At 46.4% G+C, this 25509-nt stretch overlaps 2 protein-coding genes and 1 long non-coding RNA gene across 3 annotated transcripts in view; 1 reads left to right on the top strand and 2 right to left on the bottom strand.

Moving 5' to 3' along the window:
• The window catches only part of LOC309337478, a 169338-nt gene continuing 143829 nt past the window's right edge, over positions 1–25509 (bottom strand). The window contains exon 2 of the long non-coding RNA XR_014154343.1: positions 1–364. This is a non-coding gene — a long non-coding RNA (uncharacterized lncRNA). The remainder of the gene's footprint in view (positions 365–25509) is intronic.
• Positions 10603–15580, top strand: LOC309336890 (uncharacterized protein). Its single transcript, XM_081853369.1, has 2 exons — positions 10603–10742; positions 13826–15580. The coding sequence occupies exon 2, from the start codon at positions 13903–13905 to the stop codon at positions 15403–15405; it is 1503 nt and encodes a 500-aa protein (XP_081709495.1). The 5' UTR covers positions 10603–10742; positions 13826–13902; the 3' UTR covers positions 15406–15580.
• Positions 17383–23996, bottom strand: LOC309337284 (lymphocyte antigen 6 complex locus protein G6c-like). The gene is made up of 3 exons (XM_081854066.1): positions 22854–23996; positions 20100–20219; positions 17383–18035 (listed from the first exon to the last, which is right to left on the bottom strand). Exons 1-3 carry the CDS (start codon positions 22909–22911, stop codon positions 17791–17793), a joined length of 423 nt encoding a protein of 140 aa, XP_081710192.1. The 5' UTR covers positions 22912–23996; the 3' UTR covers positions 17383–17790.

Genomic DNA, 25509 nt, shown 5'->3' with positions numbered 1-25509 from the left:
TTTAGGGACGCGGGTGGCACTGTGGGTAAAAGCCTCAGTGCCTAGGGCTTGCCGATCGAAAGGTCGCGGTTCAAATCCCCGCAGCGGGGTGCGCTCCCGCTGCTCGGTCCCAGCGCCTGCCAACCTAGCAGTTCGAAAGCACCCCCGGGTGCAAGTAGATAAATAGGGACCGCTTACCAGAGGGAAGGTAAACGGCGTTTCCATGTGCTGCGCTGGCTCGCCAGATGCAGCTTTGTCACGCTGGCCACGTGACCCAGAAGTGTCTTCGGACAGTGCTGGCCCCCGGCCTCTTGAGTGAGATGGGCGCACAACCCTAGAGTCTGTCAAGACTGGCCCCTACGGGCAGGGGTACCTTTACCTTTACCTTTTAACTTTGACTTTTGCATTCGCCACAGCCGGGACACCGTAGCTGCTGTGATTAGGCTTTTAGATCAAAATATAATTAAAGTAAATAAGCCCAAAGAAAGAAAAGCAAAAACACACATATGCTCACAAGGGTTTGCTTAAATTTATTATTTCATGTGTTTTTATTGTGTGTGTCTACCCTGAACTCCCCATCCTGGTCCTGCGCTGTAACCACTACACCACACTGTCTGTATCTGAAGGAGCACCCAATCCAAGTTGGGTTTAAGGATAAAGAGCCCTGAGAAAGGAGAGCAGTTGGCACTCTGGCACTGCCCGTGGGCACCATTAGCATCCAGTCAGCATACTGAGAGGGAAGACACAGTCTTTCCCCCCTGCTACAGTAAAATGGACTGCATTTCAATTTCAATTGTACTGATTTTTTAAAAATTTGCTGTCTCCACGTACAAATGAGCACAAAGAATCACAGAATTGTAGAGATGGAAGGGACCCCAAGCGTCATCTAGTCCCAGGACTCTCAGCTAACGTATCTCTGACTTTCATGTATGTTTTCATTTAAATTTCTGACCTTTTGTTTTTGGTGATATGGAGATGGTCGATAAACTCTGTCCAAATGCCCTCGCTAGTTCACTTATTTACAATTCCTGCTTCTCTTCGTTCCTTGATTCCTCCACATACTGTGACTTCTCTGCAAACAATAACATTCCTCATTTCACCTTTCCCCCTTTTGGGGGTTAGATTTATTAATTTTATTTAAGAATATTTAATTCTAATTGCCTGAACTTGCCCATTGCAGGGATTGCTCCTATATAGCTTAGTTTCAATGATCATTGATATGGAGCGTCTCTGACTGGCAACTTCTGCGTTCCTGTGGACTATTTCAGCTGGAAAAACCTACTGAAAATTCTCCTGGAAACATTGTCACTGAAGAAGCCCAATGGGTGGAACAAGGTGTATTCTGAGAACTGCCCTATTGTCACTAGGTAGTTCTGTTTGTTGCACTCTCAAGGCATAGGACTATGCAGAAGGGAGATATCAGTATGAAATGGAACTGCACATTGTAATTGTTGGTCTTGACAATCTTTGGACTTTACGACAATAAAAACATATAGAAGGTTAATAGTAATATGATACGTTCTTGCCACCAGGAACTGTGCTTTGCAATTTTTTTATATGATGATTACAGTTTTATTATATATGTTATGTTACTTTACAGCCAGTTACGTGTGTGTTGTGGTATTCTGAACAGGATTTACGTAATGAGGCAATTGTGGTGTGTGTTGAACTTCTCAAATCTTCTCCCACCTCCCATTTCTCCAAACTTTCCTTCACTCCCTGGAGACTTGCCACATTCAGTGGCTGGGGCCTGCAATGTAATCTTGACAGATAAACATCCCCTGAGAGCTCAGAGGCATTGTACTTGAACTCTCCACCAGCGCCATCTATGCAGATGAGACATTTCTGATTCCCACAGGAGAATTTCAGCTCGACCCCATCACTGTTGACCAACAAGTGGCATTCTCCTTCACGCATGTAGGCTCCTGCTTGAAATTCCTCATTGCCACATCCAAGCATGCGACCAGATTCCTTGCTCATAACCCTGCAACTGTTTCTGCACAGATCTCAGAGACTCCATGCTCAGTGGGTGAGTTACTCTTTGGATCTGAGAACAGAGACTTTTAAACAAGTTTTTGTCCCAGAAAATTTCCCACAATGACCGCTCCCCACTTAAAACGGGGGGCGCCTTTTGCGTGGACGCGTGCAGCCCTGGATCTGGAGTGGCCCCATCAGCATAGGCTTTGCCTTCCATCAGGTGGGATACCTGGAGGTCCCTGCCTACCCCAGCGAGTTGTCCAATCCCACCTGGGGGAAGTGTTGCCAGGGAAACCAGGCCAGGTAAGGGGAGGGATTACCTGCCCACACAATAGAGGGTGGATCTTAATTGTTAATCCTCACTTGGCTCCAGAGCTTCTCCCACCCTACCCACCCTCAGTTAATGTCTTCTTTTGCAGGTTAACTTTTCTTCACAGGTATGTGGGCGCTGCTACGTTAAGGTCACTGTTAAAGGGCCGGAAAGGAATTTCCCTGCATTGGCAGGTTTCGCCTTTCCCGTAGCAAAACGTCACAACTTTGGCGGTATCAGGCCTTGGGCGGAATCCTTTAGTCCATCTTCCTCTTTGCGGCGGCGATACCAGGGTTCCCCGTTAAAGGGGTTTTTGAAGGGAGGCTTTGGCCGTACGCCGAAAGGTCGTCATTGCTCTCCCCTGCGGCGGCGTAACGGGGGTGGCTATCTCTGCTTGAACATATGTTCTCCAGAGCCGGCCCATCCCCCCCCCCCACACACTGGATAACCCTGATGCTCCCTAGGTCCCCGGCTGGGGACTAGGGAGGGAGAACGCCCAATGCCTGAGCCAAGGTCTACCCACATTTGAAATTTAATAAAGTTGTGGCCAATTTAATCCCATAGCACGTTGTCTAGAGTCGTTATTCCACATGACGGGGGGACCACTCGGGATCTGGGGACTCCGCCTGTCCACGCAATAATCCAATTCATCTCACTAAGAATGCCCCTAAATTATTACCAGCCTGTTGAGGGTATCTTTGATGAATCTCTGGCCTGATTCAAGAGGACTGCTGATCTTCAGCTCAGCTGAAGCAGGTATGAACTGCTGGAGGATGTGGCATAGGAACAAACACGACTCTTCTTGTTTTGCATGTTACTGTGGTGATCTGTATTTAGCTTTCCTGCAGGTGTTAACAATCGAAAGGAAATGGAATGGAACTTACCGTAAATTTCAGTGTGCGGGAACTTTCCCCCAAAACAAACAAGACCAGAATGTGATGGAAGCCTGCCCTGTTTGAGTTTACATACGGTTCCTTTGCTGCTGTTTACAAAGTGCATGAACCATGAGAAGGGTGACCCAGAATCCCTTCGCTTGCCCTGTTGTCAGACCAGGAGGATGTGAATAAGCAGCTACGTTTTGTATGATAAAAATACCAGTTGTTCCTCGGATCAAATTTGAACCGGTCCCTTGAAACTGGGTAAAACAAGAGTCAAATTTCAGTAGTAAAAGCTCAAGCTGATGAGGCCCTGCTGGGGTCACCCCAACACCCATCGGCGGTCACTTCATTTGTGGGTACAGCACCCACCCTCTGGAATGCTCTCTCTCAAATAATTTATGAGACAGAGACAGTAGAGATCTCCAAACAGCTCTTAAAAACTTACATGTTTACCCAGGTTTTGCTAGATTCTGGCTCCTTTTTTTTTTCAAATTTTCTGTTCTGTACACGTCTCAGTTTTATTTGATGTATAGTTTACTTTTGTTTTTATTAAATGTTTTTTTAAAAAAATATTTTATTAAGGGTTTTCTTGTTTTACAGTGTAAGTGTAATGCCTCGTATTTTTTTTTCCCATGTAACATTTTTACAAATCCGTTTCATTTCTTGAGGCATTAGGGGGAGAAGAAAAAAAAAGAAAAAAAAGAAAGGGGGTGGAGGGAGGGGAGATGGATGGGGGTGGGGTCGGGTAGCGGTGTTTCTATTATGCTTAATGTATGTAGAGTTGGGTGTCAGCGTGCTTGTGTTGTTCACTTGTGTTCCTTTGGTGGTGAGAGAGGTTGGGGTTGGCCTAGGGTGTGATTGTTTGTTTGTGATTGGCTGTGGTGATCTTGTTTTTATTAAATGTTATTGAAATATTGTTGTGTTGTGAATGCTTTTGTTTATTTGGAAATGTTTGGAAACCAGTTCAGTTTTGTTTTTTTTTTTTGTTTTTTTTTAAAAAACAAAGCTGTGGAACAAAAATAGTATAAATGATTTTCAATAAAAACAAAGGTAAAATCTGCAAGAATTTAAAAGCAAGTGTACACAATTAAAGACGTGTCTATGTGGGCTTACTGAAACAAATGTTTTCATGCAATAATAAAAAAAGAGCTCAAGCTCCCACTAGAGTTGGAAAACCTCAGCTGCAGGAGCCAAATGATGACGGCCCCCCAAAATGGCCGCCAGGATACAGGCCTCACTGATCCCTTCCATGTACTTCTGACTAAAATCCATCCTTGGACAGGGATAATCTCTCTTGCTTGTGTGGATGGAGAGCATAGCAGGAACTCTGCTCACTTTTGCTACTGGTCCTATCTATCCCCAGCGCAAGTTATTTCAAATGTTCCCCATAAGGTATGGGTAGGGAACTCATCTGTCAATCGTGTAATTTCATAGTGATATTATGTGATTGTCCCAACCACCCGTCAAATTTCACCCATGGGGTGGGGCCAAATTTTTTCAAACTCCAGACACAATGCAGCATCTGGGCTGCAAAAGCCTCCCAACCTGTGCCTCACATCAACATGGGTCATGTTGGGAAATGTTAAATCTGAAGCCAGTCATTTCAAACATAGAGGAATTGTTTTGATTTTGATTTTACCTAAAAACACTTACTTTCAGAAGAGCCCTGCTGGTTTAGACCACAACTCCCCACTTCCTGGACTAATGGAGCCCTTGTTTATTTCAGATATTAAGGACTCAAATAAAGCAACAGCTGTTTAAGAGTTATAATATAAAAGCATGTTTGAGCACCTTGTCCTCTGCTGGTTCAAATAAGATACTTAATAGTGGTTCTGCAAATCCTCTGAGCAGCTTGTATATTAAGCGATTAATAGCACACACAAATGCAGTAAGCAGAATTGCTTTTATTTATTTACAAGGTTTCCTACACACCTTTCGACATCAGGTCCCAGAGTGGGTGATTACACAATTATAAAAAGACACAGAACAACTACTTGAAGCACATTAAACTATCCAACTCTGGAGATAACAGGGGAGCATTTAAATGCCCCCATATCAAGTCTCTATTTGTGTATCATGTATTTGCAGACTATTCCTCTTTAGCTGTGCTTCTATTTTGCGTGTTTCTGTCCCAAATAAAATACAGCTATGGGGTTGTGATCCGGAACAAGAAGTCAATCTGGTTCGGGGCCTCATGCCAGTTCCTCATTCAAAAGCCTCCCCTCTTCAGCTGCTCCCCCCCCCCCCGAAGCTGTGGCTGTATGGCAGTGTTCATGTGTTTTGCTTCCCACGACAGAGTGCTCTTTGGAAGGGAGAGCCTGCAGGGCCCATTCAGAATTGACAGCAATGACACTGTGTGCCAGAGTCAGACTGTTACTAATTCCCTCTAAAGAAGTTGGCAGTTTAGGGCAGGGACTTAATATCCTGAGCCCATTCCACACCACACATACCCCCCCCCCAAAAAAAAGTTCTTTCCCCAGATGTTTGAGGGTGGAAAGTATGGGGGGGGGGATTCAGTTCCTTCCCCACCCATTCCTGGTTTTAATGGACCCTGATGTTGGGAAAGATGGAGGGCACAAGGAGAAGGGGAGCACAGAGGACGAGATGGTTGGACAGTGTTCTCGAAGCTACCAGCATGAGTTTGACCAAACTGCGGGAGGCAGTGGAAGACAGGAGTGCCTGGCGTGCTCTGGTCCATGGGGTCACGAAGCGTCGGACACAACTTAATGACTAAAGAATAACAACAAAGAACAAACATACCCAGACAAACTTAGTTGATCTCTAAGGTGCTACTGGACAATCGTCTTTAAAAAAGGGGGGGAGCATGGGGGATCCTGGATACTTCTGTTCTCCCAGACTTTTGTTTTTCGGACCGTAGATCCCGGGATCCAGTAATCAATCTGGCGAGAAGCTCAATGGCACCCCTCTGGAGGTTGCACTCGGGGCAGAAACCCAGGCTAGACCTCCCCCCCCCCCCCCCGTTACAGCTCTGAGTGGCACACAGAAGAATGCAGCAACCCATTACTTCAGTCCACCAATCTGCTGTGCATTTATGATGGATGTGTGTGTGGGGGGGGGGGACGGGGCTCTTTTCAGTACATTCTGCATGAAAGCAAGTGGCCTGTCAGGGGAGAGAGGCAACGCTCCATGCCTTCTCCACCAGATTGTTGCATCTGGGAGGGGGTATTATCCTGTCTTTTACTCATAAGTGGGGCTTCCTTCATGAGTGAAAAGGGGTGTGTGTGTGTGTGTGTGTGTGTGTGTGTGTGTGTGTGTGTTGCAAGCTCATAACTTACAAGGAATTATTAGCTACATTTCCCTTCAAGATTCTGCATATAACTTAAGTGCAGGTCTGTTGTGTTTTTATATACAGTGGTGAAGGGAGAAGGAAAGGTTAACAGAATATTATAAAAGAAGCAAACGGGCTGCAGTTGTGGTCAGGCAGCTAGCAGAAACCACAAATGTGTCAGCTCTGAAGCTGCTTCCTGTTTTCAGCTCTGCAGACTGGGAGCTGTTTCCTGTTTGAGCTATCGGTTTTAGAAATGCTTTAGAAATATTTTAGAAATGCAATATATATGCAGGGGATGAAAAAGGTTTCTCTCAATATTCTCTGTACCTCGTACCTAAGAAATCTGCACCTAAGCTCTGTACTTTGTACCTAAGAAAGGTTGCTCTCAAATACTATCTGCAGTAAAATCCTGTGCTAATCCTGTGCTAATCCTGTGCTAATCTTAATTCTGCAAATTTGGCCAGACAGTTAGCACATCGCCAGCTAAATTTGTCTGGCAGGTCAAAAGTCCATTTCTTAGCTTGCAAAAACATTTTAGCTGCTGTTTGCAGATTTAACCAGGCCCCTTCTTCCTGCCTTATGCTTACTAATGCAAAAATAAGAAAAGACATGTGTAAGCAGAAGGGGAGGGGGGAGTGCTTAGCTAGCAGAAAGGCACGTATGAGGAATGTTTAGCAAGCATTAAAAATGTGTTTAGCAAGCAATATAGATGTGCCATATAAGGGAATAAGTTGAACATTTGCCAGCTGATTGGGCAAATCTGGAAAGGGTATGGGAGGGGGGAAGAGTGTTCAGAAAAGTATAAGAAAGTCTGCTGAAGTGTCTTGGGACACAGCCAGTCTTTCAGGAGGGATCCTGCTGGTTGTCACTCTGCGCAGATTGCAATAAACTCTTTTCTCCAAAGAAGAAGTTGCTTTCCTGGTACTTTTGTTCCCTCCATGGTCCAGGGGATGGCGAGGCTAATGGATCCCTAGGTAAATAAGGCTTCAGTGGTACCTCAGGTTACATACGCTTCAGGTTGCATACGCTTCAGGTTACAGACTTCACTAACCCAGAAATAGTGCTTCAGGTTAAGAACTTTGCTTCAGGATGAGAACAGAAATCGTGCACCGGCGGCTAAAGTGGTGCTTCAGGTTAAGAACAGTTTCAGGTTAAGTAAGGACCTCCAGAACGAATTAATTACTTAACCTGAGGTACCACTGTACACAAATTGCCAGCAGGATCTCTGATCAAGAATCAGGCCCCCTGAGTGGGTTATTTCTTTAAAAAATAAATAAATAAATAAAGGTTTTATTAGTACAATAAAAGAAGAAAAAACAGAATAAACAAAAGACAATAGAAAAACAGGAACAGATATAAAATTTAGTAACCATCTTTTCTTCACTTTTTGGACTTCCTCACATCTCACGCTCCTACGTTCCAAAATTATACACTTTAGCCAGCAATTTGTCACCTTATTTCCATTCTTATTCTATAAATTTCCAATACTTTGTCCCTAACTTTGAATATTTTTATCTAAGTCTTAAATACCTAATTTTGACCTGATAATTATTCAAAATTTATTTTCCTCTTAAAATTCACTCATTCTCCTATTTTTTCAGCTAACTTTATGGTGCCCTGTTATTTTCAATCTCTCATCCTTCTTAACACTCGTATAATTTACAGTGTTTTTGTAAATAATCCTTAAATTTCTTCCAATCTTCTTCCACTGCTTCCTCTCCCAGGTCTCGGATTGAGTGGGTTATTTCGCCTACCTAATGTAGCACCCTGCTTGTGGTTAACACTTAGCTGGAATGAAATATTCAACGCAGCAATAGAAATTAAAATAATAATTTATTTGTCAGACAAATAAATGATAGGCACAGTGGTATATGGTTACCAAAGCTCTGCCCCCCTCCAGCCCTGATGGCCAGCACTTATATTTCCTCAGCCCAGTCCCCTTGCTCCTCCTTTGGCTGCCTCTGTCCAATCAGCCTGGTTGAAATTCCTATTGGCTGTTTGCTAGAACCAATCATAAAAGATACACCTATTTCCTATTACCTTTTATGGGAAACAAAGAGCTATATTTCCTTCTATCCATAAATGGCAAACAAGTAGCCATATATCTTACATTTGCCTGACTAGGCACCTTAGTTACCAGATCACCTTTTGCCCCTTTTTGCCCTATTCACTCCAAAACAGATGGCTAATGGTTTTTACATTTTGTTTGAACAGAGATCTTGGGTTCACATTCTCACACACCATCAATGAAATAAGAATCTAACATAAGAATCTAACATTTCTTACTTTCTAAATCCTTTGCATAGTTACATTTAAGCCAATATATTTCATGCATTAATATAGATAGCTTTAAGCCTTTGCAAGGTAAAATAGGAACTCAGTTTACTGCCTTAAAATAAACTTCTTCAGTTTATACCCTCCCTTTTCCAGCCAGCTGCTTTTCCCATTAGCTCTTGCCCTTTAACCTTAGGAAAATGTGGCTAGTCCGATGGGAGGCACATGGTTTTAACTTACTATTTACCAACTTTAATTGTGTTTTTTCAGCTTTTTTATATTCTGTAATATGTAGGGTCAGTGTAACCTTTGCTCCCAGCCTGTAATTCCCTTTTACAACTTTGAGAATTTTCTTCTGCTATAAATCAGGGGGGCCCTATTTAGGAAGATAAACATCTTGCCAAAGTACTTAGGCAGATGTTTATCTGCCAGGCATAAAACATTTGAAAATCTTTAAGCTCATTTTAAAATACAGGCCTTGATCAGATGCCTCACTGCCAAAGTCCTTTGTGCACTACTTTCTGAGCACCCAACGGACGGCAGCTTTTCGGGTCCTTGGGAGCCGCATTGCAGGGGGTTTCCGATGGCCCCATGCTCTGCGGGAAGCTTGGGAAGTGCTGAGTATTGGGCTTGCAAAGCACTTTTGCACCATGCTTCCCAAATGCCCACCGACCCACTCGGCACTTTCCAGGCTCCAAGCCAAAGCTGCTTCCTCCAGGGATCATCTGTGCAACTGGCTTCCTCGTGCGAAATTCTGCTGTGCAGCTGATCCAAGCATGTCCATCTCCTTGCCCCACACCGGATACAGCATTTGATGACAGGTGTGGGGTAAGTGGGTATGCACTGAGGGAAACTGCCTCAAGTTCCATTTTGGGACCAGTGCTAGGCCAAATCTGGCCTGCAGGCTGGAGGATCTCTATCCCTGGAGCCTTCTTGTATAATTATTATTATTATTGGTATAATTTCTTTGTTTTACATTTTAGAATATTCATTTAAACAACTTCCCTTCTTCTCTTTCCATGGTTCATTTTGCGTGCCATAAATCCCTGCATATTTTACATAAACTAAAGCATTCAGTATTCCATTGTTGCATCCATCAAAACCTATTTACACTATTGAATTTATGCTGCCATAGTTTTCAAGTGTACGCAATTTTTACCCATATACAGTGGCACCTCGGGTTAAGTACTTAATTCGTTCCGGAGGTCCGTTCTTAACCTGAAACTGTTCTTAACCTAAAGCACCACTTTAGCTAATGGGGCCTCCCGCTGCTGCCGTGCCACTGCCATGCGATTTCTGTTCTCATCCTGAAGCAAAGTTCTTAACCCGAGGTACTATTTCTGGGTTAGCAGAGTCTTTAACCTGAAGCGTCTGTAACCCAAGGTACCACTGTATTCAAATAAACATTTGCCCATCTTCTTTAAAAGTATGTTCCTCTATTTCTCTTATTCTATATGTTAAGTCTGCAGGCTACACATATTCCATCAGCTTAAGTTGCCATTCTTCTTTAGCTGGGACCTCACTCGTTTTCCATTTTTGGGCTAACAAAACACGGGCTGCTGTAGTGGCATACATAAATAGCCTTTTTTGACACCTGGGAATTTCCATCTGAATTATCCCCAACAAAAAGGACTCTGGTTTGTTTGTTTTTTGGAAAAGTACTTTTAAACATTTTTTTTCCAATTCATTATAAATTATTTTCCAATACCCTTTTGCCCTTTTACAAGTCCACCACATAGCCTCATTGCCTCTTGTATAATTATTATAATGGGACGACCTGTTAAAATTTTGCAGTTTGCTGCAGAAGCTGGACGTTTACTTGCTTGTATCATTTCTGTTTCGCAGCTTTGCCTTTCTAATTCTGGACCCGCCTGCTAGCGATTGGTGCTTCCTTCTACAGAACACATGGATGGAACGGAACTCCGAAGGATGGGTCTGTGACATCACAGCTGCAAAGACCAATGAGAATCAAGCCACATTCTCTCCTGTCCTCTTCCCAACTCCCATGGATGCTAGTAGGAACCCAGACACAAAAGTAAGTTCATTTCCCCAAGTTACTGACTGCGGCGTTCTCCCCACAATCTCACGTTCAGCCCTGAGCTACCCTCAGCTGTGCCTGTGACTTCAGTTCTGGCCCAAGAACCCCTTGTTGTCCTCTTTCAGTCCTTGTTCCTAAGGGTTCACAACTAATATAACTGGACAGAAACAATTAACCCTCAAGCATCCTTTCATTAGCATCTTTTCATACACACATTTGGCTTGATAAAGTCAAGCTGCTTGCTCTTCCATTGCATGCTTGCGTGGGCTACACTGAGGTTCTAAGCTACTTCATGAACAGGTCAGAGGACTTCTAGGTTGAGACACGGAGGAGAGAGGGTGCAACCTTGCACCTGAGAGTTGTCAGCATAGGACTTTATTCAAGTAAGTCCTGTTCAGAGTAGATGCAAATAAATTAATGGACTTGATTGAGTCATGTCCATTAACTCCAATGGATCTACTCTGAATAAGACAATGGAGACAACACGCTGTTGCGCTTTTTTACAAGCCCATGTACAGTGGTGCCTCGCAAGACGAAATTAATCCGTTCCGCAAGTCTCTTTGTCTTGCGGTTTTTTCGTCTTGCGAAGCACGGCTATTAGCGGCTTAGCGGCTATTCACGGCTTAGCGGCTTAGCGGCTATTCACGGCTTAGCGGCTTAGCGGTTTTAAGAAAAAGGAAACAAACTCGCAAGACATTTCGTCTTGCGAAGCAAGCCCATAGGGAAATTCGTCTTGCGGAATGACTCAAAAAACGGAAAACTATTTCGTCTTGCGCGTTTTTCGTCTTGCGAGACATTCGTCTTGCGAGGTACCACTGTACTGCATAGAGGGATGCAGGTGGCGCTGTGGTCTAAACCACTGAGCCTCTTGGGCTTGCCGATCAGAAGGTCAGCAGTTCGAATCTGCGTGACAGGGTGAGCTCTCGTTGCTCGGTCCCTGCTCCTGCCAACCTAGCAGTTCGAAAGCATGCCAGTGCAAGTAGATAAATAGGTACCGCTCCGGCGGGAAGGTAAACGGCGTTTCCGTGCGCTCTGGTTTCTGTCACAGTGTTCCGTTGCGCCAGAAGTGGTTTAGTCATGCTGGCCACATGACCCAGAAAGCTTTCTGTCAGCTCCCTCGGCCTGAAAGCAGAGATAAGCGCTACACCCCATAGTCGCCTTTGACTGGACTTAACCGTCCAGGGGTCCTTTACGACTGCATAGAGGTAAATGCTACATTCACTCGCAGGTTCTAAGAGTCATCACTATGCAAGGGCGAGCTTCGCCTGCTACGTTCTGGATATCAAACCACTCTTTAGCGCTCAGTTGGCGCAAACAGAAGTTCACATTTTCTCCGGATCTGCATTTGCTCTGAACAGCACCAGATTTAGAGCAGTGTGCAGTGGCGTAGTGTGGGGGGTGCAGGGGGGGCCAGCCGCACCGGGCGCAACATTTGGGGGGGCGCTCGCACTCGCAGCTCTCTGCCCCTACCTGGCTCACTCACTCACTCTCACTGCAGTGCTGACTGTGCGAATCCGATCCGAGCTGCCGGGTCGCCGCCCACTGTGGAGGGGGAGGGTGCCAGGCGTGCGTTGCGGTGCAGTGCAGAGCGGAGAGAGAGTGAGGGAGGGACTATCTGTGAGAGGGACAGTGCAGCGGCCGCCCAGCGCAGTGCTGAGCATGGGAGAGAACCACATCCGACCAGCCCAGGCAGCAGCAAGAAGAAGCTGGCAAGTTAGGGGTTAGGGGGTGCAAATTACTTGCCTTGCCCCGGATGCTGACAACCCACGCTACGCCACTGGCAGTGTGGGCGGTTCCACCACACAGGGAGCTGAGCTGAAGGGTTGCGAAACTGAGAAGATCCATAACTGAGAAGGTGCATTTGGAATTTTGGCACTGTATTATGAAAGATTACCAAAGCCCACACCTGCTCTGATTTAGCACCAAATAGCAGATTTCCTCTGGGGAAGAAGGAAACCACTCAGACCCGTGCTTAGAAAGTGTAGGTGAAGTGGAGAACTGCTCAGACCCATGCTTTCTAGACATGGGACAAGCCAGCACCTCCATCACTAGTTGTGTACGGAAACATCCTGGAATGCATCCCTTTGCAGACTGGCTTTATTTCTCTTGCGTTTCTGTAATAATAATAATGGTAGTGCTTTTCATTCAGCATCCGGTCTGACCATCTTCTTTGTCTGACCTCACCCTCATGAAATCACGGATCAAGCCATAAAGGGATGGGGAGACAGGAGGCCACATTCTCTTGTCCACGGTGGGTGAGGGCCAGGGATGCACCTCATAAACACTCCTCTCTCCATCTGGGCTCACAAGAGGCAGGATCACAGTCCAAGGGCACATTCAAGCCAGGCAAAGGCACTCAAGGAGGCAGCCAAGCAGGGGTGGTGAGGACTGTGGCCTGGGGAGAGGAGGTCTGCCCTGGGGAGATGTAAAGGGATTGTCCAGACAGTTACACAACACTGACCTTTGCACTCTCTTAGGAAACTTCTCGGTTTTCCTAAGTGTTTACCCATGCAAGGCCTCTTCCCCCGCCTTGCCATAAAGGTAAAGGTAAAGGGACCCCTGACCATTAGCTCCAGTCATGGACGACTCTGGGGTTGTGGCACTCATCTCGCTTTATGGGCCGAGGGAGCTGGCGTACAGCTTCCGGGTCATGTGGCCAGCATGACTAAGCCGCTTCTGGTGAAACCAGAGCAGCGCACGGAAACACCGTTTACCTTCCCGCCGGAGTGGTACCTATTTATCTACTTGCACTTTGACGTGCTTTCGAACTGCTAGGTTGGCAGGAGCAGGGACCGAGCAACGAGAGCTCACCCCGTTGCGGGGATTCAAACCACTGACCTTCTGATCAGCAAGTCCTAGGCTCTGTGGTTTAACCCATAGTGCCACCATAATTCCTGGCGGCTGGCCATGTTGGCTGGGGCTGATGCGAATTGTGGCCCTCAACAACATCTGGAGGGCAACACATTGGCTGTCCCTGTCCTGGAGGAACCAGGCACATGATCACCATTCTCAAACGGGCACCAGTTGCCACTTCCGTACAGTGACGGATTCCATTCTGAGATGCCTGCTTTCTTCCTCAGGTCTTGGAGGACCATTGATGCTACTGCAGGAGAAGACATGTTTGGTGTTGCATCCGTAGAACCTGGCCTTTCTTCGTATGGGTGCCTGCATCCCCAAGCCCATCCCTCCAGCACCACTGAGTGTCAGCAACTTACTCTCAGCGAAGGAGAGCTTGGAGATAGCCAACCGGGGATCTGACACCATGCTGACAGCTTGCTTAGACCACGCCCTGCTAGAGTTCCCCCGTGAGCCTCGCTGCCTCCAGGACAATGCCACCTTGACCGTCCAGGTGAGAGGGAGGAAAAGGATGGAGTTTGTCTCCGGTGGAGGTGAGAACAAGATAGTCATCTCTTGGTCAAAGAAGAAAACCCGCTATAACATTGAGGTCTCCAGCCTGGAGGTGTACCTAGACCGGCTGTCCCTCTGCCCAGCTCCACTGACCTCTGAGAATTTGGAGAAGGTGAGGCAGGAGCTCCTTAAGTGGGGGGATGTCACAAAGGACCTGCGGGCCTGCCTTGATCTAGCCATAACAGAGATTGAGAAGGAGCCACCTTCAGTGAAGAGCAATGCCGAGTTGACCATTGAATGTGAAGGCTCCTGCTTGGATTTCATTTCTGGGAAGGGGAAGTCCCGTATCCACATCCTTTTCTCCGATAGACAACCTCGGTACCGGGTTCGAGTTACTTGCATGGACATCTACGTAGACAGGTTGAACAGCCGCGCGGTGCCCCTCACCTCTGAGAACTTGCTTAAAGTGTGGAAGGAGACGGAAGGCCTGAAAGGATGTACGGTGGACCTTCGGGCCTGCCTCAAGCGAGCCTTGCAGGAGTTTAATGCTTTGACTCCACGACACCGGGCCAATGCCACCATCTTCATTGACTGCGATGGAAAGAACTTCAAGATGGTTTCCGGGCACGGAGACAGCTGGATCTCTGTTTTCAATGTTGTCGGAGATCAACATTGCCGAAGAGAAGTGGTTCTGGCGTTGGCGGAGTCCGGGTCGTCCGGCAGGGTAACAGGCCCGACCTCTGCGAAACAAGGGAAAGAAGGACCATCAGTTTGGATGAGGAAACTAGAAGGGAGGAGAGGGGCAGAGGAGGGCCCGTCCAATCAGGCAAGGAGAACTTTCAAAGTGCTGTCCAATGGGAAGAGATCTAAGAGAGGAGGGCCGCCCAATGTGATCGCCTTAGAAGAATTTGCCTCTAGTACTTGGAAATGGGAGGAAGAAACAACATCATCGTTTGCAGGGAGGACTTTTTCCCGTGAGAAGAGGGCAGATACGGGGCTGTCCAAAAGTTCCAGGGCGCCAGGAAAGGAATGTTCCCTTAAGTCAAAAGCATTATCGACCAGTGGTAAAAGGAAACGGTCTGGTGAGAGGGATGGAAAAGAAGGAGAACATGCTGGGTGGCAGAGCTTACCCAGTGGAACAGCAACAGAGGAAGTGTTGATCCATGGGCACAGGGAGGAGGCTGGGAAAGAAATGGAGCCCACATCCAATGGATCAAGTGAAGATGAAGATGATGATGAAGAAGAAGAGCCACCTGGTGTTCTAGAGGAGTCTTCAGACAGCAGACAGGCAGACGATGGTCCAGAAAGGTGACTCATCTGGAGGACTGGTGAACATGATGGATCCATCCAAGGTCAGTTCTTGGACTGGGACTGAGATGGATGCTTTCCAGGAGCAGGACATTGTTTCTGGATCAGGAAGCCGGGGGCTGGTCCACCAAATGAATTGTGCAAGAGTGATACCAAAAATAAATGATCTATGGACCTGAGATGCCACTTATATCTAGCTATGGGGGTTGGGGGGGCGGCGGAATTTGCTTCCAGATTGTGGTACTGGTGTGGTTCAGCTCACCTCCACGGCACACAATGTCCTCAGCCGTTAATCACCCTGTTAGCCTTGGAGGGGAGGGAACGTACAGATAAAAATTTCTCTTGTCAGTGGATATGGTTGGGTTGCAGGGGCAAGTGAGAGGTGGGGCATGGAGGAAAGGGTAAACACTACTTCCCTACACGAAAGCCCCAACCCAAATTGCACACCCCTTCAGACACACACACACACACACCGGATCGCTTCCCATCTAGCTTGACCTTTGCTATGGACCCCAAGGAAACACACTCGACACTTCCTTATCCTTCAGTAAAAGCAGCTCGTTGCTGCCACCTTCTGGCCAAGTCGAGTGTTTGCAGGAGGGATTTGAGTGCATATTGGAACTTTATTAGGTTGATGCCATTAAAGCGATTAAAGGGTTCTGCCACCCTTGTGCAAAGAGCCCACTTTTTAAAAAGAAGCAGATTTTCTTGTGGTTAGGAGGAAAGTGACCGGAAAATGCATTATGAGCAAAGATTAAATGGAGAGATGTATAAACACCCCACGAGCCAAGCAAGAGACATGAAAGAGGAAGGCTCATTGTCATATAACTGCCCTGGAAATGAAATCAGAATGGGCACCTCTGTCTTGGCACCAGGAGAGCCTCCCTTGGGAAGATCTCTTACCCTACACTCTGCCCGAAGATGACATATGCCCCCCCATGTATTCTCAAAACACTCCTACGATATGGGTGAAGCTAGGAAGGAGTGTGTGGCCTAAAGTCCTCCAGTACGTTTTGTAGTAAGGAACTGAACACAGATCTTCTTGTCTTAAGTCCGACACTCTAAGTGCTGGTGCTATAGGATGACAGAGAATTGCACCCAAGAGATCAAATGGAACATGTTTTATTTGGGTTCTCTCTCTCTCTCTGTGTGTGTGTCTCTTTTCATGAAGCCCAGAAATTACGTGTGAGCCAGCAGGCTAGTAAAAATAATACACAATGTTAGGGGAAAATTGCAGGCAACCCCCCTAATAATAATAATAATAATAATAATAATAATAATACATGTGTATTATAAACTTGCTCTGTGAGACTACATCACAGGATCTCTCAGGGGCAATTCATGTAGGCTAAGATGTCGATGTTACTGGAGGGGGTGGGAATTGGGAGGATAATGTGGGTGAATTTCAATTCACTTTGCTTTATAACACTGTGTCAGAGAATACTCTGAAGACGAGAATTGGGGAGGGCAGAGAGATCAGCTTCTGACAGAAGAGGAGGGGGGGACTATTCGCGCCGCCCCCCCCCCACTGCCAGTGTTTCCCGAAGCAGAGAGACAGGAAGACACAGAGCTGTCCAGCTTTGAGAAGGGAGGGAGCAACTAGGTGATACATCAATAGAGAGTGGGGGGGACCCCTCCCCCCCCCAATTTCAGAGATACGAGAACAAAAGAGACACATTGGAGAGGCGGGACATCCTGTTGGTGAGCTGCTTTCTGTGGAAGTGGAAGAGAGGGCTACTCCAATCCTGGCAGAGGGAGGCCAATCTGTGTTCTCAACATGATACTGTAATAAAAAGACTATAAATCTACCAGATGCTCATTAATTCTTATTCGTGAGCTACCAGGAGGGAGAGGGGAACATGACATACTGTTATGCACCGCCCAATCACTGAGAGGTGCGAGATTCCAGGGGTTCCAAGCGCCCACTCAGGGTTCATGTTTTCTTTTGGAAACGAGGCACAGCGGAGATTGAGGTGTCTTTAAGTTATATGGTTTATTTACACATGTATACAACCCGAGCCTACAGTGGAGGCGTTCACAGCAGTTCCCAAATTCATGCACAAACCGAAACGGCACCAATCCTTCGGAATTGTCTCTTCTCCAGATTTTGTAATGCTTTTCTCCAACTGAACCAATGCGGGCAAGGATGCATAGATTGAGGAAAAGGTAGCGTTAAAAAAGAAGAAGCAAAAATTAGTGGCAATGACTCGGACTGCATTCTGTTAGGGGAAATGGCTCGCGAAAATATTATATGTTAAGTGGGTCTGGCCCGTCGTTGTTCAAGGTCCCTTGAGTTCGATATCCTTAAGAGATCCTTCGCTTTGATCCATTGGAGCGTGGCATGTTGTTGCAGAGTCTATTTGTGGCAGGGGATCTGCGCATGTCTTTGTCAGTTCAGGTGCACCCAGTGAAGCACAACTCCAGCAAGTATCCCCGCAGTGTTTGGAAGCACCTGGCGGCTGGTCCCACTCCACGGCCACCGCTGCTCCAGCTGCGGCATTTTGTTGCAGAGGTCGTCGCTGTCGCAGCAAGTGGCGTTATAGGTGAATCCGAAGAAGGAGTCCTTCAGGCCCGATGTGTTACAGCTGGGAGACTGATGGCTGCAGCCCAGCCAGGCAAAGAAGTAGAAGGGGCCTGGACATGAAATAAAGAGGGGGACAGGGTTACACTGGGGTGGGACAAGCAGCAAATAATAATAAATAATAATATTTTTTTATTTATACCCCGCCCTCCCCAGCCAAGGCCGGGCTCAGAGCGGCTTACAAGCAATAATAAAAACAAGATGAATGATTACAACTTAAAAACAAAAATAAAATACAACATTAAAATAATGGAACATTAAAATATTAAAATGTAGCCTCATCGCAGGAGGAGAAGAAAAAGAAAAAAGAAAGAGAGGGAGGGAGGGAAGCAAATTGGCTCCAAGCCAAAGGCCAGGCGGAACAACTCTGTCTTACAGGCCCTGCAGAAAGAAATCAGATCCTGCAGGGCCCTGGTCTCATGAGGCAGAGCGTTCCACCAGGCCAGAGCCAGTGTTGAAAAGGCCCTGGCTCTGGTTGAAGCCAATCTAACTTCCTTAGGGCCCAGGACCACTAGGGTGTTGTTATTTATGGACCTTGAGGCTCTCCGTGGGGCATACCGGGAGAGGTGGTCCCGTAGGTACGAAGATCCTAGGCTATCAAGACCACCTGACCCAGGAATACTGCAGTACAGTGGTACCTCGGGTTACAGACGCTTCAGGTTACAGACGCTTCAGGTTACAAACTCCGCCAACCCAGAAATATTACCTCGGGTTAAGAACTTTGCTTCAGGATGAGAAGAGAAAGCGTGCTCCGGCAGCGCAGCGGCAGTGGGAGGCCCCATTAGCTAAAGTGGTGCTTCAGGTTAAGAACAGTTTTAGGTTAAGAACAGACCTCCAGAACGAATTAAGTTCTTAACCCGAGGTACCACTGTACTCAACTCTCTCCTGTTGATCTATCTAGCAATCTAGCTCCACCTATCTTTCATAGTCAATTGATCTGTTTGTCCATTTGCCTATCAGTCTATAATCTATCATAGCCAACTGTCCAATTTCTGTCACTATCTGTTATCTGTCTGTCTACCATAGTCTATCAACCATTTTTCTATTATCTGTGGATCTATCAACCTTTATCATGTCCTATAAATCAAGGTTTCCCAAATTTGGGTCTCCAGCTGTTTTTTGGACTACAACTCCCATCATCCCATCATCATTTTTGGACTACAACTCCCATCATCCCTAGCTAGCAGGACCGGTGATCAGGGATGATAGGAATTGTAGTCCAAAAACAGCTGGAGACCCCAGTTTGGGAAACCCTGCTATCTATCTACCATCTATCATCTATCTAAATTGACCAATATCTTTTGCTTTGGAAGATGAAGTATGAGAGAAATGGACTTGCGGTCATCTAAAAGTAGATGGCTGCTCCAGACTCTGCGCCCAGGGTAGTAGTAGTAGTAGTAGTAGTAGTAATTATTATTATTATTATTATTATTATTATTATTTATTATTTATACCCTGCCCATCTGGCTGGGCTTCCCCAGCCACTCTGGGTGGCTTCCAACAAAACACTAAAATACTGTAATACATCAAATATTAAAAGCTTCCCTAAACAGGGCTGCTGTTGTACAAGCAGTCCCTAAACAGGGTGGTGCTGGTTGTACAAAAGGAATACAGTACTGTTCCCTGCTGTGCAGAAGCCTGTTCTCCAGTTTTATCCAGGTTTTCTCCCCCCTGCAGAAGACCCTTCTGCTTTCCTTGCCGATTCCCAAGAGTAATGTTTCTTTCATGTTATCACCATCATTTTTAATTTGTATACCGTCTTTCTGTCTTACAATACTCAAGGCGGTTTACAAGCTGAAGAAACAACAAATGTACACCTAATGCAATACAAAAATGTGATAATAAAACAAAACTTAAAAAATAAGCAACCTACATCAAACCAAGTGAGTGTTCCGGTTTGCGAACGTTCTTTGGAACCTGAACGTCCAACGCAGCTTCCGATTGGCTGCAGGAACTTCCTGCAGCCAATCAGAAGCCGCACCTTGATTTCTGAGTGTTTTGGAAGTCGAACGGATTTTTGGAACGGATTCTGTTTGACTTCCGAGGTACCACTGTGCTGAGCTGGACTGACCAAAGGCAGTTTCCTATGCTCACAACGTTCCTCTCTTGACACTCACCAAACATTGCGAGCCGCGTTTCGCAGGTCCCATTTGGTTTCGTCGTGCACTCGTGTTCACCCCAGATGCACCCGTTGTATGGGTTCGCAACCTCACAGGCATGGCATTTCAGGGCCCTGGCTGCCGACAGGAGAAACAGAGATGCAGGCTGTATTAAACAAAGGCAGAAGAGTGCAAACAGCAGTTTACACCAGTTCAGAACTGGCCCAGTCTAAACCTGGGGGTTCAAGATAGATTCAAGGTAGATTCTGCAAAATTGCAAAAAGGGAGGCGGGTGTTCCGGCCAGCAGCTGACTCTAACACCAAGAAAAAGTTCTTGAGATATCAGGCCAAAGGGTCAGTTTTGACTCTGGCTACAAACTCCACATGCAGCGACTGGGGCAGTTAGGTAATTTGAGATGCTGGGCTTTAAGAGGTTCTGCTGCCTTTAGATGTTCATGGGTGTTAAGTTGTGGGTGAACATATCAGACGACACAGCGATTCTTCAAACAGCTCTTGTTTATTCACAGGCCAGAACAGAACTGAACTGAAGGGTTCAGCCAGCCTGCTTATATAGAGCTCCACTAGAACGCAACAGTAACCATTTTCTGTAACTATCCAATCACTGGACGTCACTTTCAATCCCTTATTTACATATGGGGACCTGAGTGAAAACTAACTACAGTATCCCCCTGCTGGCCCAGAGTGAGAACTTCAGTACATAACAATGGGTATAACTTCACTTGCTTCAGAATTTAGTGAGCCATCCCTGCTACATTTGGGTGTGTGTTTGTGTGCTCCTGTTCATCCTGTTTTAGAAAACAGAATGATAGAATTGTAGAGTTGGGAGGAAAGCCAAGGGGCATCTAGTCCAATTCGCCTATGATGCAGGAATCCTGCTGAGAAACGCTATGGACCTCTGCCCCAAAGACCTTTCTGGATAGCACTTTGTGGGAAAGGAGGCAGGGCCTTTAATGAATTCCACAATCCCATCCCCCCGAATGTCACCTGAAAATTTAAGCCAATCATGCTTCCCTATGGCCTTCTGTCAGGGCCTGGACTGCAACGGAATGGTAGAGGCCGCCCCCTCCCTCCACTTGAACCTTCCCGAGAAGAGAACAGTGTATATATATATACATATACCGTATTTTTTGCCCCATAGGACGCACCGGCCCATAAGGCGCACCTAGTTTTTTTGGGGGGGAAATAAAGGGGGGGAAATTATTTTTCCCCCAGGCGCGGGGCTGGGGCGGGGGAAGCCCGAGCTTCCCCCGACCCCAGCCCCCAGAACAGGCAGCTCTCCGCAAGCCGTGGAAGCCCAGTGCCGGGCTCCCACGGCTTGCGGAGAGCTGCGCGAAGCCTGGAGAGTGAGAGGGATCGGTGCGCACTGACCCCTCTCGCTCTCCAGGCTTCAGCGAAAGCCTGCATTCGCCCCATAGGACGCACACACACTTCCCCTTCATTTTTGGAGGGGGAAAAGTGCTTCCTATAGGGCGAAAAATACGGTGTGTGTGTGTGTGTGTGTGTGTGTGTGTGTATAAAATTTTCAAAGATCTTTATTGAAACGTAACATATATACATAATAGCCAAAAATCCCAATGATTCCCTCACATAAAATATAATATCTAAATTACAACAGCTGCATAATTATACACTTAATTATAAAACCCACCACCCACCCTCTACTTCCCTCCACAGCAATTCGACTCTATATATTTCCGTCTACCTTTTCCCCCTTGCATTCTATAATAAATTATTTTTGTTAAATTCTGATTTCTGCTTCTTTCTTTATTGGTTTTGTTATTGCTTGCATTTTTTATTCTAAGCCTATTAGCATGTCATTTTTAGAACAATATTTTGACATCTAATCTTCGAAATACTTATAGATTTACAACAGTGGTTTGCAGAAGGTCATGACTCTGAGACAGAAGAGGGATGAAGCTGGGAGATAATGGAAGAACAGGAGGGGAAGGCAGCAGGGCAACTGACTGACACATTATCTTTAGAAAGCATTCCAGACCCCCCTTCTCCTAGGACCCGGAGGACAGTGAAAGTGGCAGAACAGAAAGTGAATAGACAAAAGAACTTACACAGCCACCGTATGTTAAGGGGTGGAGAGTCTGACGACTGAGGGTAAAAGGGGGGAGGAGATTACTTGGAGCAATGCCATTATCCCAGAGATGATGTTCTACATCTCTCTCTGTGAATATTGAATAAAATACGTCAGGAAGAGATCCTTGAGGGACGTGGGTGGCGCTGTGGTCTAAACCACAGAGCCTAGGGATTGCCGATCAAAAGGTCGGCGGTTCAAATCCCTGCAATGGGGTGAGCTCCCGTTGCTCGGTCCCTGCTCCTGCCACCCTAGCAGTTCAAAAGCACGTCAAAGTGCAAGTAGATAAATAGGTACCGCTCCGGCGGGAAGGTAAACAGCGTTTCCGTGCGCTGCTCTGGTTCGCCAGAAGTGGCTTAGTCATGCTGGCCACTTGACCTGGAAGCTGTACGCCGACTCCCTTGGCCAGTAAAGCGAGATGAGTGCCACAACCCCAGAGTCAGCCACGACTGGACCTAATGGTCAGGGGTCCCTTTACCTTTAAGAGATCCTTGTTTTTTCCACTACTGGCAGCCTGCCACAAGGGGGGTGGGGATCAAATTCCCTGAAGCCTGACACCTTCTAAAAACATTAGCTATGGGTGCTGTCACTCCCCACCTGCAAGACCTATTTCCCTCCCTCCTGATGATGAACCTTTCTGTGTAAGGGGTGCGGGAACGACTCACCAGTTGCCCAAAAGACGAACATGAAGAAGCAGCAGCAAACCAGTGGCTTTCCATCCATTTCTGATTCCCTTGCAGTCAAATCCAAAGGTAATTTAAGGAGATGGTTGGGTGTGGATTGAGAGGACAACACCAACAGGTAAGCAGGTAGGGAGGAGGAGGAGGAGGAGAAGCGAGCAAAGCCTGCACACCTGTGCGGAAAAACACCTACTGCTGATCAGGGCTCCCCTCTGCAGCCAGCACACGCCTGGGTTTGCTCAGCGGTTATCAGCACCTGACGACTGTTTACAGATGTGGGCAAGGAAGAAAACCCACAAGCCACCCTTGTCCTATTAAGGGCGCGCCATGATGCTGGCCCAAGGGTAGCGTAGAGAGTCCGCGGGAGGAACCAGCAAGCCATGAAAAGCCTGTCAGTAACTGCAGGCCAAGCCGAGCCAGCAGTCACTAAGAAAATCATAAAGGTGAAGAAGAAGAGTTTGGATTTGATATCCCGCTTTATCACTACCCTAAGGAGTCTCAAAGCGGCTCACATTCTCCTTTCCCTTCCTCCCCCACAACAAACACTCTGTGAGGTGAGTGGGGCTGAGAGACCTCAGAGAAGTGTGACTGGCCCAAGGTCACCCAGCAGCTGCATGTGGAGGAGCGGGGAAGCGAACCCGGTTCACCAGATTACAAGACCACCGCTCTTAACCACTACACCACACTGGCTCTGGTGGAAATGTAAGGGAAAAGAAGGCACCTTTTATCAAAGGGGTCAGCAAACTTTTTCAGCAGGGGGCCGGTCCTCTGTCCCTCAGACCTTGTGGGGCGCCGGACTATATTTTGAAGAAAAAAATGAATGAATTCCTATGCCCCACAAATAACCCAGAGGTGCATTTTAAATAAAAGCACACATTCTACTCATGTAAAAACACCAGGCAGGCCCCACAAATAACCCAGAGATGCATTTTAAATAAAAGGACACATTCTACTCAGGTAAAAACATGCTGGTTCCTGGACCGTCTGCGGGCAGCATTGAGAAGGCGATTGGGCCAGATCCGGCCCCCGGGCCTTAGTTTGCCTACCCATGTTTTATCACATGTGGTGGAAATGTAAGGTAGTAAAAGAATTTTGGGAAATGATATATAACAAGTTGAAAAAAAATGTTTAAAATAACCTTTTCTAAAAACAAACAAAAAACAACCCCGAAGACTTCCTTTTAGGAATCCTAGGTGCCACTGGTCCCATCACCTCCTCGCAAATGGAAGGGGAAGAAATGGAGGCAGTGAGAGATTTTACTTTCTTGGGTTCCATGATCACTGCAGATGGTGACAGCAGTCACAAAATTAAAAGACGCCTGCTTCTTGGGAGAAAAGCAATGACAAACCTAGACAGCATCTTAAAAAGCAGAGACATCACCTTGCCAACAAAGGTTCGTATAGTTAAAGCTATGGTTTTCCCAGTAGTGATGTATGGAAGTGAGAGCTGGACCATATAGAAGGCTGATCGCCGAAGAATGGATGCTTTTGAATTATGGTGCTGGAGGAGACTCTTGAGAGTCCCATGGACTGCAAGAAGATCAAACCTATCCATTCTAAGGCTCCAATACTTTGGCCCCCTCATGAGAAGAGAAGACTCCCTGGAAAAGACCCTGATGTTGGGAAAGATGGAGGGCACAAGAAGGGGACGACAGAGGACGAGATGGTTGGATAGTGTTCTCGAAGCTACCAGCATGAGTTTGACCAAACTGCGGGAGGCAGTGGAAGACAGGAGTGCCTGGCGTGCTCTGGTCCATGAGTCGGACATGACTAAACAACAACAACAACAGGTGCTGAAAAGACTATTTATGTATGCGACCATGGCTGCACAGATGTTATTGGTCCAGAGATGGAAAGAAGATAAAGTCCCTACCAGAGAAGAATGGCAAACCAAGTTGATGGATTATGCCGTAATGGCTAAAATGACCGGAAGAATCAGAAATCAGGAAGACCAAAACTTTAATAAGGAATGGGGAAGATTTATAACTCATCTTAAAGACCATTGTAAACAGTTAAAATTGTTAGTAGGATTGGAATATAGCTTTGTAGTTTAATGGTGAATTTTGGGCACAATGGAGAGGTAAAAGATTTGGATTATTAGAAAAGTTGCAGATGGAAATGATTAAGAATAGGACCCACAAAGGGGAGGAGGGAAGTCCAAGAGATTCCTTGGAATCTTGTTTTTATGTTGTATGTTGGATATGTGACTGTTGGGGCATGAGAACAGCAGCTCTCTCCATGCCTGTAATTCCAAGCCACTGGTATTCAGAGATTTGTAAGTTGCCTTGGGTTGCCTTGGGCAAGATAAAGTGACTAACAAATTTAATAAATAATAATAGTATACAGGCGGCTCCCCACTTATGTGGGAGTTACATTCCTGGCCCCCCATGTGCATAAGGGAACCGGGGTGATTTAAGAGTCTTTTTTACTATACCTTTTTTGTCTCTGAATTGCCAGAAAAGGGCAGGAAACAGCGTATCCAAGCTAGCTTAATGCAACTTTCTGCCCGACAGCTGTTCAGCGGGGTAGCAAGGCAGCAGTGAGAGCTCCTATGCGCCATTTTGGAGCCCATAAGGTTTTTTTCTTTCTTTAAACCTTTAAAATCTTTACTTCTGGACTTTTGACTCACTGACAGCCTCTTC

The sequence above is a fragment of the Podarcis erhardii genome, assembly GCF_964252035.2.
Source record: "Podarcis erhardii genome assembly, chromosome: 2".
Taxonomy (NCBI): domain Eukaryota; kingdom Metazoa; phylum Chordata; class Lepidosauria; order Squamata; family Lacertidae; genus Podarcis; species Podarcis erhardii.
This window is presented reverse-complemented; position numbering and strand designations above follow the sequence as displayed.